The sequence below is a fragment of the Gorilla gorilla genome, chromosome 2, assembly GCF_029281585.2.
Source record: "Gorilla gorilla gorilla isolate KB3781 chromosome 2, NHGRI_mGorGor1-v2.1_pri, whole genome shotgun sequence".
NCBI lineage: Eukaryota > Metazoa > Chordata > Mammalia > Primates > Hominidae > Gorilla > Gorilla gorilla.
In genome coordinates this window covers 59,167,682-59,185,378 of record NC_086017.1, presented here as the reverse complement: position 1 = coordinate 59,185,378, position 17,697 = coordinate 59,167,682, and the positions used below count along the sequence as shown (strand labels likewise).

The following is a 17,697-nucleotide window of genomic DNA, read 5'->3' as shown; positions in this document are numbered from 1 at the left end:
TTTCCCTGTGATGGAGTCTTACTCTCTTGCCAAGGTTGGAGTGCAATGGTGCGATCTCAGCTCACTGCACCCCCACCTCCCGGGTTCAAGTGACTGATGCCTCAGCCTCCCGAGCAGCTGGGACTACAAGCGCCCACCACCATGCCCAGCTAATTTTTGTATTTTTAGTAGAGACAGGGTTTTACCATGTTGGCCAGGCTGGTCTTGAACTCCTGGCCTGTAGTTATCTGCCTGCTTCAGCCTCCCAAAGTGCTGGATTACAGGCGTGAGCCACCACAGCTGGTCGTATATCTAGAGTTGCAAAGAAATTCCTACTAGTCAATACAAACAAGTCAGGCAACACTAGTAAAAAAAAGAGGCAAAAATGTAGAGTTATATGCACATTCTGCTACTCAACAATCCTGTTGTTAGGCATATAACCAATAGAAATATATCCCATGTTCTCTTAAATACATATTTCAGGATGTTTGTGCTAGCACTGCTTGTCATAGTTACAAACTGGAGCTAACCCAAATGTCCATCAAAAGTAAATGGATAAACTGCAGTAAGTGTAAGCACACAATGAAATTCTGTACAGCTTTGCACAACAGTGATGAGTCTAATGAAAAATGATGAATGAGAGAAGGTGGACACAAAGCAGGGCATAATGATTCTGCTGACTTAAAACTTTATAACAGGCAAAATTAAACTTGGGGATTCATGGTCAGAACTGGTTAGTGTTGGGAAGAATTGCTACTGAATCGTGAGAAGGACACCTAGGGGTCTGGGGGTGTCCTGTTTCTTGGTCAGGGTACTGGTTACATGGATGTATCACTTGGTGCAAATTTCTTGATTTTATACACTCAGGGGTTTTGTTTTTTTGTTTTTTTAATAGACGGAGTCTTGATCTGTAGCCCAGGCTGGAGTCCAGTGGCATGATCTCGGTTCACTGTAACCTCTGCCTCCTGGGTTCAAGCAATTCTTGTGCCTCAGCCTCCCGAGTAGCTGGGATTACAGGTGCATGCCACCCATGCACAGCCAATTTTTGTATTTTTAGTAGAGACGGGGTTTCACCATGTTGGCCAAGCTGGTCTCGAACTTCTAGCCTCAAGTGATCTGCCTGCCTCGGCCTCCCAAAATGCTGGGATTACAGGCATAAGCCACCGTGCCCGGCCAAAAAAAATCAATAATAGGCCAGGTGCGGTGGCTGGCCAACATGCTGAAACCCCATCTCTTAAAAAATAGAAGAAAATTAGCCCGGTGCAGTGGCACATGCCTGTAATCGTAGCTACTGGGGAGGCTGAGGCATGAGAATGGTGGTGGGGATTGCAGTGAGCCTAGATCGTGCCACTGCACTCCAACTTGGGCGATACAGTGAGACTCTGTCTCAGGAGAAAAAAAAAAAGGTACAATAATAATCAAGGTTTAAGAAAGCAACTAGTATCTATAATATTCCAGAGATAAATTCTGGGTAATTCCAACATAGGTGAGGAATTAGTATAGAGCAGAGAGAGATGAGAATGTCCAGAACTACTATTCTTGAGGATGAGAAAGGTGAACAATTGTAAGTTTATGTAATTTATGGAGAAAAATAAAAATAGAGATCCTAATAAGTTAATGGAACAACTAATAGAAACGGAAAATTGAATGTATAACTTTGAAACATACTATGTCAGTTAGGAAAGGCTTGCTGGCAGGTAAGAAAAATCTGCAAATTAGCGTATTAAGCAAGATGGAGGCTTACATCTTTCTGAAAAGAATTTCTGACGTAGGCAGTCAATCCATTGCTGACGTAGCAGCTCCATGGCAATATTAAACCCAGCTGACCTACCCCTTCCTTTTTAGGACATTTCTCAGATATCATACATCAAACCTCCTTTGTATCTCATTGGCTAATCATATGACAATACCTGGCTTTCAGGAAGGCTGGGATGTACTGTAGAGCAGGACTGCATCATGTCCAGCTAAAAATTGGGGTTCTCAGGAAGGAGGGGAAAATAGCTATCAGGAGGCGACTAGCAAACTGCCACACCTGCAAAAGGAAAATTAATGGAAGGCAAAAATGAAGGGGGGGAAAAACTAAGAAGTATGGTAATTAGAAAGCATGTTAGAACATGTGGAAAAAGGGGGAAAGAAAAGAAACCTGAAATAAGGAGGCTGAATTAAATTCAGTGAAGTCTAATAACAGCATTAGAATCACTGTAGATGAGTTAAATTTACCAAACTAAAGACAAACTCTCAGATCAGACTTTAAAAGACAAACCACACCAGGGATACAGTGGTATGTGCCTATAGTCCTAGCTACTCAGAAGGCTGAGGGAGGAAGCTTGCTTGAGCCCAGGAGTTCGAAGTTACCGTGAGCCATGATTGCATCATTGCACTCCAGCCTGGGCAACAGAGTGAGATGCTGTCTCTTTTTCTTTTTCTTTTTCTTTTTTGTTTGAGATGGAGTTTCACTCTTGTTGCCCAGGTTGGAGTGCAATGGCGCGATCTTGGCTCACTGCAACCTCTGCCTCCCGGGTTCAAGCAATTCTCCTGCCTCAGCCTCCCGAGTAGCTGGGATTACAGGCATGCGCCACCACGCCTGGCTAATTTTGTATTTTTAGTAGAGACAGGGTTTCTCCATGTTGGTCAGGCTGGAGACCCTGTCTCTTGGAAAAAAAGAGTCAGGCATGGTGGCTTATACCTGTAATCCCAACATTTTGGAAAGCTGAGGTGGGAGGATTGCTTGAGGATAGGAGTTTGAGACCAGCCTGGTCAACATAGCAAGACTGCTGTCTCTACAAAATTTTTTTTAAAAATTAGCTGGGCATGGTAGCTTGTGCTTGCAGTTCCAGCTTCTTGGGAGGCTGAGGTGGGAGGATCCCTTGAGCACAGGAGTTTGAGGCTGCAGTGAGCTATAATTGTGCACTGCGCTGCAGCCTGGGTGACAGAGCAAGAGCTTGTCTCAAAACACAAGAAAACAAAACAAGGCTGGGCGCAGTGGCTCATGGCCTGTAATCCCACTTTGGGAGGCGGAGGTGGGTGGATCACTTGAGGTCAGGAGTTCAAGACCAGCCTGGTGAACATAGCAAGACCCCCCTATCTACTAAAAGTACAGAAAATTAGCCAGGAGTGGTGGCGTGCACCTGTAATCCCAGCTACTTGGGAGGCTGAGGCAGGAGAATTGCTTGAACTCAGGAGGTGGAGGTTGTAGTGAGCTGAGATGGCACCATTGCACTCCAGCCTGCGTGACAGAGCAAGACTCCATCTCAGAAAACAAACAAACAAACATGTTTAGTAATACATTGTGTGTCAAAGACACAGAGAAGTTGAAATTGAGGGAATGGAAATAGTGGCTTACACCTGTAATCCCAGCACTTTGGGAGGCAGAGGCAGGCACATCACGAGGTCAAGAGATCAAGACCATCCTGGGCCAACGTGGTGAAACCCCGTCTCTACTAAAAATACAAAAAAATTAGCTGGTTGTGATGGCATGCTCCTGTAGTCCCAGCTACTCGGGAGGCTGAGGCAGGAGAATCTCTTGAACCCGGGAGGCGGAGGTTGCGGTCAGCCGAGATCGCGCCACTGCACTCCAGCCTGGGCAACAGAGCAAGACTCCATCTCAAAAAATAACAAGAAAATGTACATCAAGGGAATATGTCATCGAAGGAAGGTCACTAGTTGGCTTAATAACTTTTTTAAAACCTACCAATAGAGTCAGTTTTATATATTTCTTTTTTTTTTTTTTTTTGAGATGCAGTCTTGGTCTGTCACCCAAGCAGGAGTGCAGTGGCGCAATCCCTCCCAAGGTGGTGGAATTACAGGTGTGAGCCACCATGCCTGGCCAATGTATTTCTATTTTTATTTATCCCTCAACAGTCCTCCCTCCAATTTAATATATTTCTTGGCAGAGGATAGTAAATGTTTCCATGGATGGGTTCCTTGGTGGTGGTGGTGGCTGTTTTTTTTTTTTTGAGGCAGAGTCTTGCTCTATCGCCCAGGCTGGAGTGCAGTGGCACGATCTCGGCTCACTGCAACCTCTGCCTCTCAGGTTCAAGCGATTCTCCTGCCTCAGCCTCCTGAGTAGCTGGTATTACGGGTTCGTGCCACCACGCCCAGCTAATTTTTTGTATTTTTAGTAGAGGCGGGATTTCACCACGTTGGCCAGGCTGGTCTCGAACTCCTGACCTCAGGTGATCCACCCGCCTTGGCGTCCCAGAGTGCTGGGATTACAGGCGTGAGCCACCACACCTGGCCAGTTGTTTATATTTAATTGTCTTTTTTTTCACTAGTGAGGACCACCTTGTAAATTCTGGGCATTTTCAGAGTTTTCTCTTCCATGTGAATTGCTCCAGCTAACTTAATATTAGTTTCTCAAGGGTTTCTGTAGACCTGGCTTTGTCTCTTTCCATCTGTTTCTCTCTTTCCCTTTAACGTCACTTGCCTGAGGTCTATAAGGCCCTTTAAGGTTGCCAGCCCAGAGCCAGAAGAGATTGGTGTCCCTGAAGTTAAGAAAGCCACCTTTGCCTACAGATGGTGTTCACAGTGTTGGTGTGGAGTCACAGCTTGACTTTTGGTAAGGCAGCAAGTATTCTGACTGTTAAGAGTTTATTGTGGCTGGGCACTGGTGGCTCATGCCTGTAATCCCAGCAGTTTGAGAGGCTGACGTGGGAAGATTGCTTGAGCCCAGGAGTTTGAGACCATCCTAGGCAACATAATGTGACCTTGTCTCTTAAAAAAATAAAATTAGGTCAGGCACGGTGGCTCATGCCTATAATCCCAGCACTTTGGGAGGCTGAGGCAGGCGGATCACCTAAGGTCAGGAGTTCAAGACCAGTCTGGCCAACATGGTGAAACCCTGTCTCTACTAAAAATGCAAAAATTAGCCAGGCGTGGTGGCGTGTGCCTGTAATCCCAGCTACCTGGGAGCCTGAGGCAAGAGAATCGCTTAAACCCAGGAGGCAGAGGTTGCAGTGAGCTGAGACTTCACCGTTGCATTCCAGCCTGGGCAACAAGAGTGAAACTCCATCTCAGGCTGGGCGCAGTGGCTCATGCCTGTAATCCCAGCACTTTGGGAGGCCGAGGAGGGCGGCGGATCACGAGGTCAGGAGATTGAGACCATCCTGGCTAACACGGTGAAACCCCGTCTCTACTAACAATACTAAAAAAAAAAAAACACCACGGGCATGGTGGCAGGCGCCTGTAGTCCCAGCTACTCAGGAGGCTGAGGCAGGACAATGGTGTGAACCCAGGAGGCGGAGCTTGCAGTGAGCCGAGATCACGCCACTGCACTCCAGGCTGGGCAACAGAGTGAGACTGTTGTCTCAAAAAAACAAACAAACAAAAAACAAAACAAAACAAAAAAAGAGTGAAACTCCATCTCAAAAAAAAAAATAGGGGGCCCCAGGAGATGTTGACCCAGCAGGGCGTGGCGCTGCAGAACTACGACAACAAGCTGGTCAAATGCATAGAGGAGCTATGCCAGAAGCAGGAGGAGCTGTGCTGGCAGATCCAGCAGGAGGAGGACAGGAAACAGCGGCTGCAGAATGAGGTGAGGTAGCTGACAGAGAAGCTGGCCTGCGTCAACGAGAAGGTGGCCCGCGTCAACGAGAACCTGGCACGCAAGATTGCCTCTTGCAGTAAGTTCTACCAGACCATCGCGGAGATGGAGGCCACCTACCTCAAGATGCTGGAGAGCTCCCAGACTTTGCTCAGTGTCCTGAAGAGGGAAGCTGGGAACCTGACCAAGGCTACAGCCTCAGACCAGAAAAGTAGTGGTGGCAGGGACAGCTGACCAGACCATGGGCAGGGCCTGCCTCTGTGCGCCCCTCAACTCAGCCCCAGCAAGTCTGTCCACAGAGCGTCTTCTTCATGGCAGCAGCTGCCTTCTTTCACTGTCTCAGGTGCTAAGAGGGGCAGCTGCCAACCTCCACTGGCATCAGTGACAAGCCTGGGGCACAGCCTGTGGGTCCTGGCTTTGTGCTCACACAGGCTATGGGGAGGGTGGGCTCTAGGTCAGCTCTGCAAGGGGCCTGTCTCTGCGGCACCCACACTCCTGGGCTGCCAGGGAGGTCCTGGTTGTAGTCTGAGCACCATGGAGGTCCCCTCAGCCAGCAGAGGCCCAGGGCAGGGGGCAGGGGTTCTCCTTCATCCCAGAACCCAAACCTTGGGGCTCACCCCTGTGGCCTGTGACTGTCAATAAAGATTATCTTTGTAAAAATAAATAAATGATTGAATGAATGAATGAAAAATAAGTTAACCGGGCTTGGTGGCTCATGCCTATAATTCTAGCACTTTGGGAGGCTGAGGTGGGCAGATCACTTGAGGCCAGGAGTTCGAGACCAGCCTGGCCAACATGGTAAAACCCTGTCTCTACTAAAAATAAAAAAATAGCCAGGCATAGTGGCATGCACCTGTAATTCCAGCTACTCGGGAGGCTGAGGCATGAGAATTGCTTGAACTGGGGAGGCTGAGGCATGAGAATTGCTTGAACTGGGGAGGTGAAGTCTGCAGTGAGCTGAGATTGGACCACTGCACTCCAGCCTGGGTGACAGAGTGAGACACTCTCAAAATAAATAAATAAAGTTAAATTAAAAGAGTTTATCATTATCTTAATTATAATTCCAGGTACCAGACGCTGGATACTTGAGGTCAGTCTTTATTTTATTTTTTTTAGATGAAGTCTCGCTCTCGTTTCCCAGTCTGGAGTGCAATGGCGCGATCTCGGCTCACTGCAACCTCCACCTCCTGGGTTCAAGTGATTCTCCTGCCTCAGCCTCTGAGTAGATGGAATTACAGGCATGTGCCACCATGCCTGGCTAATTTTGTATTTTTAGTAGAGATGGGGTTCCTCTGTGTTGGTCAGACTGGTCTCGGACTCCCAACCTCATGTGATCTGCCCACCTCAGCCTCCCAAAGTGCTGGGATTACAGGCGTGAGCCACCACGCCTGGCCTAGTCTTAAAGGATAGGATAGATTCATCCTCAGAGCAGCATTCAGTCTGGAGAACATCTGAGAAGCAAGTGGAGTGCAGTAGATTAAGGAGGGCAGGGATGGGCTTTGCCTGGTTTGTCCAGAGCCTCACTTTGGGCCTGGGCACAGGGATGTTACAGGGTCCCACCATGGTATCAGGCACACGTTTGAGTTGTAATTGATAATCACGTGACATGCCTGGGGAGCAGGACTTACCAGTAGAAAGGTGCCTGGGAGTCCGGAGGCTTGACTACAGTGTCTCTTAGGAGCAGAGGTATCCTTGTTTGGAGGCATAGTGTCTGTTTTCAGAGTGTGGCATGAGACCCAGTCACAAATCAGAGTGAGATCTTGCTTACCTAATATATATGCCTGAGATTCAGACATTTCTCCTGGCTGCCTATATTCCAGCCTGTAATGCCCAGGGTTTGTTCCACAGTTGCCTGAAGGTCTGGAGACAAGTCCCTGCCCTAGTGCTCAGCATTTCCCAGATTATAGTAAATTTTCTGAAGAGAAGTTTTGCTTCTGACTTGTCTGTCAAAGATAGAGTATTTTTTAATAGATAGGGTCTTGCTTTGTTGCCCAGACTGGAACGCAATGGCATGATCATAGTTCACTGCAACCTCAAACTCCTGGGATCAAGGGATCCTCTCGGCTTAGCCTCCCAAGTAGCTAGGACTGCAGGCACGTGCTGCTATGCCTGGCTTTTTCTGTTTTGTAGAGACAAGTTCAGCCTCCCAAAGTGCTGGGATTGTAAGCATGAGCCACTGCACCCAGCCTAAGGATAGAGTTTTTTTTTTTTAAATCTTACTGTGTAAATTTTCAAGCATATAAAAAGTATCCTTATATGCCCTTAATTTGGTTTCTTTTTGATTGAATTTACTATGAAAACTGGCAGTATTTTCTAGAACATTTTAAACATCAAATAAAATTTTTCTTTAATTTCTATCACCCGGAAATGTCTCTTTAAGAAATTGACAGGTCTTGGATATCTCAAATGATTTGTATGGATTTTTGCCCTTTTTAAAAATAAATAAATAAATAGAGACAGGGTCTTGCTATGTTGACCAGGTTGATCTTGAACTCTTGGCCTCAAGCAGTCCTCCCACCTTGGCCTCCCAAAGTGCTAAGATTACAGGCATGAGCCATCAGGCCCGGCCAATTTTTGCCCTTTTAAGCTCAAGAAAATAGATAAGTTATCAATGAATAGTTACTGAGGAGTGCCATACTATATATCTTGAGGTTCTGTGCATCAGAATTTGAATTTCAGTATTCTGTCTTACCTGCCCTCAGTGCTGAGATGACTGAGTCTGCCATTGCATATCAGACCAGCCTTGGGCAGCAGACTTTCTTTATGCATAAGAGGCTAGGAAATCACATTGGACATCTCACTGGACAGGATTGAACACATGCATGCTTAAGTCTCCCATGTGGTGAATGAGAGTACCCTTGGCTGTGGTGAATCTTACTTAGTGCAGCTGCTTGAGTTCTTGGACTCGTTTGCAGCATGAGGATGAAGCTGTGTGAACCAAATCCTCTTTAGGATTAGAGAAGGGTACATTTCTTTACGGGAAGGTGAGAGACTGAGGAGCCCTTATTCTCTCTTACTGTGACTGCATTGTGGAGCAAACCTCAGTTCAGGTACCTGCTTAGGCCCTATATAATTTCCTGATGTGCCCATTGCTGGTATACAAGATCATACTTGTTTTTGCTGCCATGTTTTTCTTCTCACAGGGAAGCCAAGTTGAGATCAGATCCCATGAGGGTGAACACTGTGTGGGAACAGTACATCTTCTTAGTCATTTTCTGTATTCTAAAAATAACCCAGTATTCTATAAGGGAAATCTCAGTTTTATATTTGAAACAGTGGAGGAGGATTCACTTTCTTCTTTGGCTGAGTGCAGTGGCTCATGTATATAATCCCAGCCCTTTGGGAGGCTGAGGCAGGAGGGTTGCTTGAGTCCAGGAGTTTGAGACCAGCCTGGGCAACATAAGGAGACTGTTGCTATGGATTACCAAAAAAAAAAAAGGTAAAAATTAAAAATTTTAAAATAAGATTCACTTTCTTCCTTATGTCCTTATATAGATTCTAGCAGATTGATGAAATTGATAACAATTTAAAATTTGGGCAATTAGCCCTTGAATTAATTTGAAAGTAGAAATCTAAAATAAGAGCCTGAAAAATATTAAAACATGAGTTTGAAACAGAGAGGTTACACTGGCAAATTTGAAGAAACAAAATTCTCCATAGAAGGCGTAGTGAAACCAAATTGCCATTTTTCTGTTCTCATGTCCTTATATCCAGCTATTTAATTTGCATCCAGCCTTTTTGGGGAAAGTCATCTCTTATTGCCATTTTTCTTTTTTTTTTTTGAGATGGAGTTTTGCTCTTGTTGCCCAGGCTGGAATGCAATGGCACGATCTCGGCCCACTACAACCTCCGCCTCCTGGGTTCAAGCAATTCTCCTGCCTCAGCCTCCCAAGTAGCTGGGATTACAGGCATGCGCCACTAGGCCTGGCTAATTTTTTGTATTTTTAGTAGAGACGGGGTTCCACCATGTTGGTAAGGCTAGACTCGAACTCCTGACCTCAAGTGATCTACCCACCTCAGCCTCCCAAAGAGGTGGGATTATAGGCGTGAGCTACCTCGCCTGGTCTTATTGCCATTTTTCTTTGCCTTTCACTGATAATTTTTAAAATTCAGGGAAGCAGGCCAGACATGGTGGTTCACACCTATAATCCCAGCACTTTGGGAGGCCAAGGCAGGCAGATCACAAGGTCAAGAGCTTGAGACCATTCTGGCCAACATGGTGAAACCCTGTCTCTACTAAAAATACAAAAAAATTAGCTGGGTGTGGTGGCACGTGCCTGTAGTCCCAGCTACTCGGGAGGCAGAGGCAGGAGAATTGTTTGAACCCGGGAGGCGGAGGTTGCAGTGAGCCAAGATTGTGCCACTGCACTCCAGCCTGGCGAGAGAATGAGACTCCGTCTCAAAAAAAAAAAGAAAAAAAATGTAGGGAAGTTTATGATTTGTAAATCAAACCAGGATGCTTGAAGATGAACCTTGTGGGTTTTTTTGTTTTTGTTTTTTTTTAAGAGACGGAGTCTCGCTCTGTCACCTAGGCTGGAGTGCAGTGGCACGATCTCGGCTCACTGCAACCTCCGCCTCCCAGGTTCATGCAATTCTCCTGCCCCTCAGCCTCCCCAGTAGCTGGGACTACAGGCACATGCTGCCATGCCTGGCTAATTTCTTTATTTTCTTTTTTTTTGAGACAGAGTTTCGTTCTTTTTGCCCAGGCTGGAGTGCAATGGTGCGATCTTGGCTCACCGCAACTTCTGCCTCCCGGGTTCAAGCAATTCTCCTGCCTCAGCTTCCTGAGTAGCGCCATCACATCTGGCTAATTTTTTTTTTTTTTTTGAGATGGAGTCTCACTCTGTCACCAAGCTGGAGTGCAGTGGTGCAGTCTCGGCTTACTCCCGGGTTCAAGTGATGCTTCTGCCCCAGCCTCCCGAGTGGCTGGGATGACAGGCGCCCGCCACCACGTCCAGATAATTTTTGTATTTTTAGTAGAGATGTGGTTTCACTGTGTCTTGAACTCCTGACCTCATGGCCAGGCTGGTCTTGAATTCCTGACCTCGTGATCGTGACCTCATGATCCGCCAGCCTCGGCCTCCCAAAGTGCTGGGATTACAAGGGTGAGCCACCTCACCCAGCCTAATTTTGTATTTTTAGTAGTGACGGGGTTTCTCCATGTTGGTCAGGCTGGTCTCAAACTCCTGACCTCAGGTGATCCGTCTGCCTCGGCCTCCCAAAGTGCTGAGATTACAGGCGTGAGCCACCAAGTGCAACCTGGCTAATTTCTTTTGCATTTTAGTAGAGACAGGGTTTCACTGTGTTGCCCAGGCTGGTCTCGAACTCCTGAGCTCAGGCAATCTGCCTGCCTCAGCCTCCCAAAGTGCTAGGATTACAGGCACGAGCCACTGCGCCTGGTCAGCCTTGTGGTTTTTCACACTGAAAGGGTATGTGGTGGTGTGGACTGATGTGACAGGAAGACCAGTTAATTTGTGGACTCTCACTTAAATAAAGTTTACCTTGAAGTAGTATGAATACAGGCTTTTTGTAATTTATTTTAACTTAATATGAAGAATATTTATTCCTTGAGAAGCAACCTAAGGCATTAAATAGGGCTTGCTCTTTGCAAAAAGTCAGTAGCATTGTTTCTGCTTCTCTCTCCCAGATCAAGCACTGCGCCTAGCAGAAATTTTACTACCTCTCCAAAATCATCAGCAAGTCCCTATTCCTCAGTGTCTGCCTCTCTCATTGCAAATGGTGATAGCACTAGCACCTGTGGGATGCACAGTTCCGGTGTCAGCAGGGGGTAAGAGCAGGTCCTTTCACTCTGCTTCCTTTCCCGCGGTCCTTTCCCAGGCCGTATCTTGAGAGCTCATCTGCTGCTCCACTAAGCATAGTGGGGTTAGAGTTCCTCATGGGAACATGCTACATGTAGTTTCTCACTCCATTTCATACCTACAGTAAAGTGTGCTTCCAAGTTCTGATCTGTGTTGCTTGTCCTCCTGTGAGCTGGTGTTTTCCCCACAGCCTACATCACAGGTAGTCTCGGAGGGTGGGGGGTCACTGCATTTGTTTATGAAGGGATGGGCTGGCACGTACGGCAGAATAGTTGTGAAGGGACAGTGCTCAGCTGTGGATGGCTGTGATCCTTTCTCCAGGCATTTCAGGCACACCTGCCACATGGCATAGATGTGGGGAAGAGGGCGAATGGGGTGAGGAAGTGTGCATGAACTTTCAGGGCCAGTCAAGCCTGGGTGTGGCCTGGTGGGTAGTAGCAGATGCAAGCTCTTAATAACTAAAATGGTCTTCCCTAAAGTCACTTGGCAAAATTAGCATTTGCCAAAGCCTAACAGAGGAAAATTCAAATAGTGTTTCTTTCCTTAAGGATGTGCTTACCAGCTGCTAGTGTGTCAAGTAAAGGGTGGGGCAGGTCTGGAGGGCAGGGGAGGGAGTAGAGGGAATTTGCATCATGGGCTTACTACCACAGAAGTTCTAGAGGCCCCCATAGGAGCCTCAAAAAGCATCTTGACGGCATGTGTTATGCACTTGCTTTTATTGCTGATGTGTGTTGTGTTTTCCAGTGGATCTGGCTTTTCTGCTTCGTATAATTGTCAGGAGCCACCATCCTCTCATATACAACCTGGGCTCTGTGGACTTGGAAACCTGGGAAACACCTGCTTCATGAACTCCGCTTTGCAGGTAGAGGAGAGAACTTCCATTCAAATAACACAGCATCTTGAGGTTTGGGTGGAAGTGGCCTGCAAAGGTACTGGGTGGATACTCTCCCAGGAGTCCCTGCCTACCCCTTGTTAGTGCTTCAGTAGTCTCTGCTAGGGCATCTCCCACTAGGTGGTATAGAATGGCTTCATCAGTGTTTGTGGACCCCAGATGTCTTTGTAGTCAGCTCTGTGTTTGGTTTTATAGTAAGATTATTTTGATTTTTATTGACTGTTGAGGTATGTATGATCTCTCTAGAAAATATTGGAGTGCATCCCTGATTGGTCTCTGATGGGATGAGGAAAACTTACAGCAGGTGATGCCAAGCTCAATTATGCTTTGCTGAAGGCTGACTACCTTTTCACTAAAAATAGCTGTCGCAGCCGGGCGCAGTGGGTCACGCCTATAATCCCAGCACTTTGGGAGGCAGAGGCGGGTGGATCACCTGGCCAATGTGGTGAAACCCCCATCTCTACTAACGATACAAAAATTAGCTGGGTGTGGTGGCATGCATCTGTAGTCCCAGCTACTCAGGAGGCTGAGGCAGGAGAATCACTTGAACCTGGGAGGCGGAGGTTGCGGTGAGCTGAGATCACGCCACTGCACTCTAGCTTGGGCGACAGAGTGAGACTCTGTCTCAAAAAAAAAAAAAAAAGATAAAAAAAAGTCCGGGTGCAGCACTGTGGCTCACGCCTGTAATCCCAGCACTTTGGGAGGCTAAGGCGGGTGGATAACCTGAGGTCAGGAGTTCGAGACCAGCCTAGCCAACATGGCAAAACCCCATCTCTACTAAAAATACAAAAATTAGCCGGGTGTGGTGGCACACGCCTGTAATCCCAGCTTCTTGGGAGGCTGAGGCAGGAGAATCGCTTGAACCCAGGAGGCGGAGGTTGCAGTGAGCCAAGATTGCGCCATTGTATTCCAGCCTGGGCAACAAGAGTGAAACTCCATTTCAAAAAAAAAAAAAAAAAAAATAGCTGTCCCGCCCCATGCTGTTTACTAGAGAAAATCCAAAATCCCCTCTTTGAAACTTGCTTATTGGCCAGGCGCGGTGGCTCACACCTGTAATCACAACTCTGGGAGGCTGAGGGGGTAGTATTGCTTGAGGCCAGGAGTTTGAGGCCAGCCTGAGCATCATAGCGAGACCCTGTCTCAAAATGGAAAAGAAAATAAACCTTGTTTATTAATTCATCAAATATTTATTGGGCATATATTATGTGACAGCACTGTAATAGTCATGGGCTGCAAGGAGTTAAAGTCCAGCTTCAAAGTTATGAGGGCACAGTTCCCAAGACTGCCCTCATTTCCGAAACCAACTGCAAGTTTGCAGGTTTCCAAGACCACCCTTAGTTTTGGTAATTTGTTTAGAAGGAGTCATGGAATTTACTTAAAGTTATTATACTCATGATGATGGTTTACTGTAGTGAGAGGATGTAGACTAAAATCAGCCAAGGGAAGAGGCATATAGGGCAGAGGTCAGGAGGATCAAAATGTAGAGCTTCTGTTGTTTTCTACCTATGGAGTCAGTACATGGTACTTTCCTTTTTTTTTTTTTGAGACAGCATCTCTTTCTCTGTTGCCCAGGCTGGAGTGCAGTGGCGCAATCTTGACTCACTGCAACCTCCACCTCCTGGGTTTAAGCAATTCTCATGCCTCAGCCTCCCGAGTAGCTGGGATTACAGGCACACACCACCACGCCTGGCTAATTTTTGTATTTTTAGTAGAGACAGGATTTCACCATGTTGGCTAACCAGGCTGGTCTCAAACTCCCGACCTCAGGTGATCCACCCACCTCAGCCTCCCAAAGTGCTGGGATTACAGGCGTGAGCCACCGTGCCTGGCCAGAACATGGTGATTTCCTGGCATTGATGTGTAATGATGTATATGGAGTGCTGCAAACTATGGAAGCTCACGTGAGCTTCAGTGTCCAGAATTTTTACTGGGGCTTCATTATATAAATATGATTGACTGGCAGGGTGTGGTGGCTCACGCCTGTAATCCCAGCACTTTGGGAGGCCAAGGCGGGCGGATCATGAGGTCAAGAGTTTGACAACAGCTTGGCCAACATAGTGAAACCCCGTCTCCACTAAAAATACAAAAAATTAGCTGGGCATGGTGGTGGGCGCCTGTAATCCCAGCTACTTGGGAGGCTGAGGCAGGAGAATCTCTTGATCCCGGGAGGCGGAGGTTGCAGTGAGCCAAGATCATGCCACTACACTCCAGCCTGGGTGACAGTGTGAGACTCTGTCTCAAAAAAATATATAATAAAGTATAAATATGATTGACTAATTACCTAGGTGAACTGATACCATGTGACCCAAAGCCCCCACCCTAAGTCACATTTTTGGTTTTTCTGGAGTGGCTAGCCCTTCTCACCCTAGGACTAGACTGTACAGTTCTGATCAGCCTCTTCTCCACCTCCAAAATTGTATTGTTAGGTTATCCAGTATGACCCAAGGCCCACCAGGCAAACAGACAGTCCTATCAGGCATAACATTACAGGGGCAAATAGATTACCTCCCAGAAGCCAGGGGCAAAGCTAGACCTTCTGTTTGAGCAGAGCAAAATTCATTTTTTTTTTCTTAGAGACAGGAACTCTCTCTGATGCCCAGGCTAGTGTGCAGTGGCATGATCATAGCTCACTGTAACCTTGAACTCCTGGGCTCAAGTGATCCTCCCACCTCAGCCTCCCAAATAGCTGGGACTACAAGTGTGTACCACCAGGCCTTGCTAATTGTTTTTTCTTTTTGTTTTGTATGTGTGTTTTTTGTTTGTTTGTTTGCTTGTTTTGTTTTGTTTTGTGGAAACGGGGTCTCACTTATGATGCCCAGGCTGGTCTCAAACTCCTGGCCTTAAGCAGTCTTCCTACCTTGGCTTCCCAAAGTGTTGGGATTGCAGGTCTGAGCCACTGCACTTGGCCCAATATTCTTTACATAGGGACTCAGTGGTAAGCAAACCAGCAATGGTTTTTGTCCTCATAAAATTGATAATCTGGCTGGGCACAGTGGCTCACACCTGTTTCCCAGTGATTTGGGAGGTTCAAATGGGAGGATCACTTGAGCCCAGGAGTTTGAGACCAAGCCTAGCTAACATAAGCAAGACCCTATCTCTAAAAATTAAAAAAAAATTTTTTTAAAGACTTACATTCTCACTTTTTTTTTTTTTTTTTTGAGACATAGTCTTGCTCTCTTGCCCAGTCTGGAGTGCAGTGGTGCAATCTTGGCTCACAGCAACCTCTGCCTCCCGGGTAGCTGGGATTACAGGCATGTGCCACTACGCCCAGCTAATTTTTTGTATTTTTAGTAGAATGGGGTTTCACCATGTTGGCTAGGAAGGTCTTGAACTCCTGGCCTCAAGTGATCCACACTCCTTAGCCTCCCAGAGTGCTGGGATTACAGGTATGAACTACCACACCTGGCCTACAGTCTAACTTTGAATTTTTTTGTAGTGTGAGCAAAAACATAAAACATTTGTTAAAAGATTAGATAACCCTTGGGTTTTGAAATTATTTTCCGGCCAGGCGCTGTGGCTCCCAGCACTTTGGGAGGCTGAGGCAGGCAGATCACCTGAGGTCGGGAGTTCCAGACCAGGCTGACCAACACGGAGAAACCCCATCTCTACTAAAAATACAAAATTAGCTGGGCGTGGTGGCGCATGCCTGTAATCCCAGCTACTCGGGAGGCTGAGGCAGGAGAATCACTTGAACCCAGGAGGTAGAGGTTGCGGTGAGCTGAGATTGCGCCACTGCACTCCAGCCTGGGCAAAAAGAGCAAAACTCTGTCTCAAACAAAACAAAACAAAAAAATTATTTTCCTCTTGTGGTGAGGTGGAAGTAGCCTAGTACTGAAGAAGAGGTGTGATTTGGCTTCTCATGGGCAAGTTTTTCCAAGTCTTTGTACCCTCAGTTTTCCTCAGCTATTATTGAGTGAGGATAATGATGTGTTTTATAGTTCTAAATGTAAATATTAGGGCAAAAAGGGTTAAAATTTCATGATTTAAGCTTCCATCTCATGATGCTAGGAAAAAGAACCCAAAGGAAGTAGAAGGAGAGAAATAATAGCGTTAAGAACAGAAACTAATGAAAAAGGCTGGGCGCGGTGGCTCACGCCTGTAACCCCAGCACTTTGGGAGGCCAAGGTGAGAGGATCATCTGAGGTCAGGAGTTTGAGACCAGCCTGGCCAACATGGTGAAACCCCATCTCTACTGAAAATACAAAAATTAGCCGGGTGTGGTGGCCGGCGCCTGTGATGTCAGCTACTCAGGAGGCCGAGGCAGGAGAATCGCTTGAACTCAGGAGACAGAGGATGCAGTGAGCCAAGATCGCACCATTGCACTCCAGCCTGGACGACAAGATCGAAACTGTCTCCAAAAAACAACAAAACAAAACAAAACAAAAAACCTTTTACAAAAAAAAAAACCTTTTTCATTAAATAAGAATTATTCAGTTATTCAGCTTTTTTCCTAAGGTAGTTTTTTTCAGAGACAAAGTCTTAGCCAATGCATATGCGGTCCTCTAAGACCACGTCCCTCCGAGATTAGCTGCAAGGGGTCCACCAGCTTGGCCTCCTTGAGGCTGTGCTTTACTGTCGTGAGCCTTTAGAGAATCTCCTGAGTGCCTCATTTTGTTGGCGTTGTCCCTCAGTGACCCTTTAGAACTTGATTTATCTTGTATCTCTGGTACTGTCTAGAAGGTGTGTAAAGCCCTCATCATGTTCTGTTTCAGTGTTTGAGCAACACTGCACCACTGACTGACTACTTTCTCAAAGATGAGTATGAAGCCGAAATCAACAGAGATAACCCTCTGGGGATGAAAGGGGAAATTGCAGAAGCCTATGCCGAACTCATTAAGCAGATGTGGTCTGGAAGGGACGCCCATGTGGCACCTCGCATGTTCAAAGTAGGTAGACATATATATATATGGGTTGGGTATCCCTGTATATAGATGCCTGGGACCAGAAATGTTTCGGGACTTCAGGTTTTTTAGGTTTTTTTTTTTTACAGTATTTACATTATGCTTACTAGTTTAGCATCCCCATTCCAAAATCTAAAATGTTTCAGTGAGCATTTCCTTTGAATGTCATGTCAGTGTTAGGTTATGGATCTTTAAGCATTTGGATTTCAGATTTTTGGATAAGGGATACTCTCCTGTACTTCCTTTTTCCCACTTTGGGGAGAGTGGTTTAGTGTTGTTATGAGGCATTCCTTTCGTTGCATTTTGGGATTAAGATGGGATCTGGGCCAGGCGCTGTGGCTCACGCATGTAATCTCAGCACTTTGGGAGGCTGAGGCGGGTGGATCATGAGGTCAAGAGATTGAGACCATCCTGGCCAACACGGTGAAGCCCCATCTCTACTAAAAATACAAAAAGTAGCTGGGTGTGGTGGCACGTGCCTGTAGTCCCAGCTACTTGGGAGGCTGAGGCAGGAGAATCACTTGAACCTGGAGGGTGGAGGTTGCAGTGAGCCGAGATCGCGCC

The 17,697-nt window shown here is 46.6% G+C and overlaps 1 protein-coding gene across 5 annotated transcripts in view; it reads left to right on the top strand.

Annotated features, from left to right (window-relative positions):
- Positions 1–17,697, top strand: part of USP4 (ubiquitin specific peptidase 4) — a 64,333-nt gene that overhangs the window by 19,379 nt on the left and 27,257 nt on the right. For 2 of the 5 annotated variants that reach the window (XR_008678327.2, XM_031008950.3), the window contains exons 7-9: positions 11,169–11,309; positions 12,085–12,202; positions 16,945–17,118. Coding sequence is in view for 3 of the 5 variants with exons in the window: in XM_031008950.3 (XP_030864810.1) it covers positions 11,169–11,309; positions 12,085–12,202; positions 16,945–17,118 (433 nt within the window). In the remaining 2 variants the exon portion in view is untranslated. Of the gene's footprint in view, positions 1–5,358; positions 6,229–11,168; positions 11,310–12,084; positions 12,203–16,944; positions 17,119–17,697 lie in introns of those variants that run through there. The other 3 variants (XR_008678328.2, XM_031008951.3, XM_055382375.2) reach the window with 2 other exon arrangements.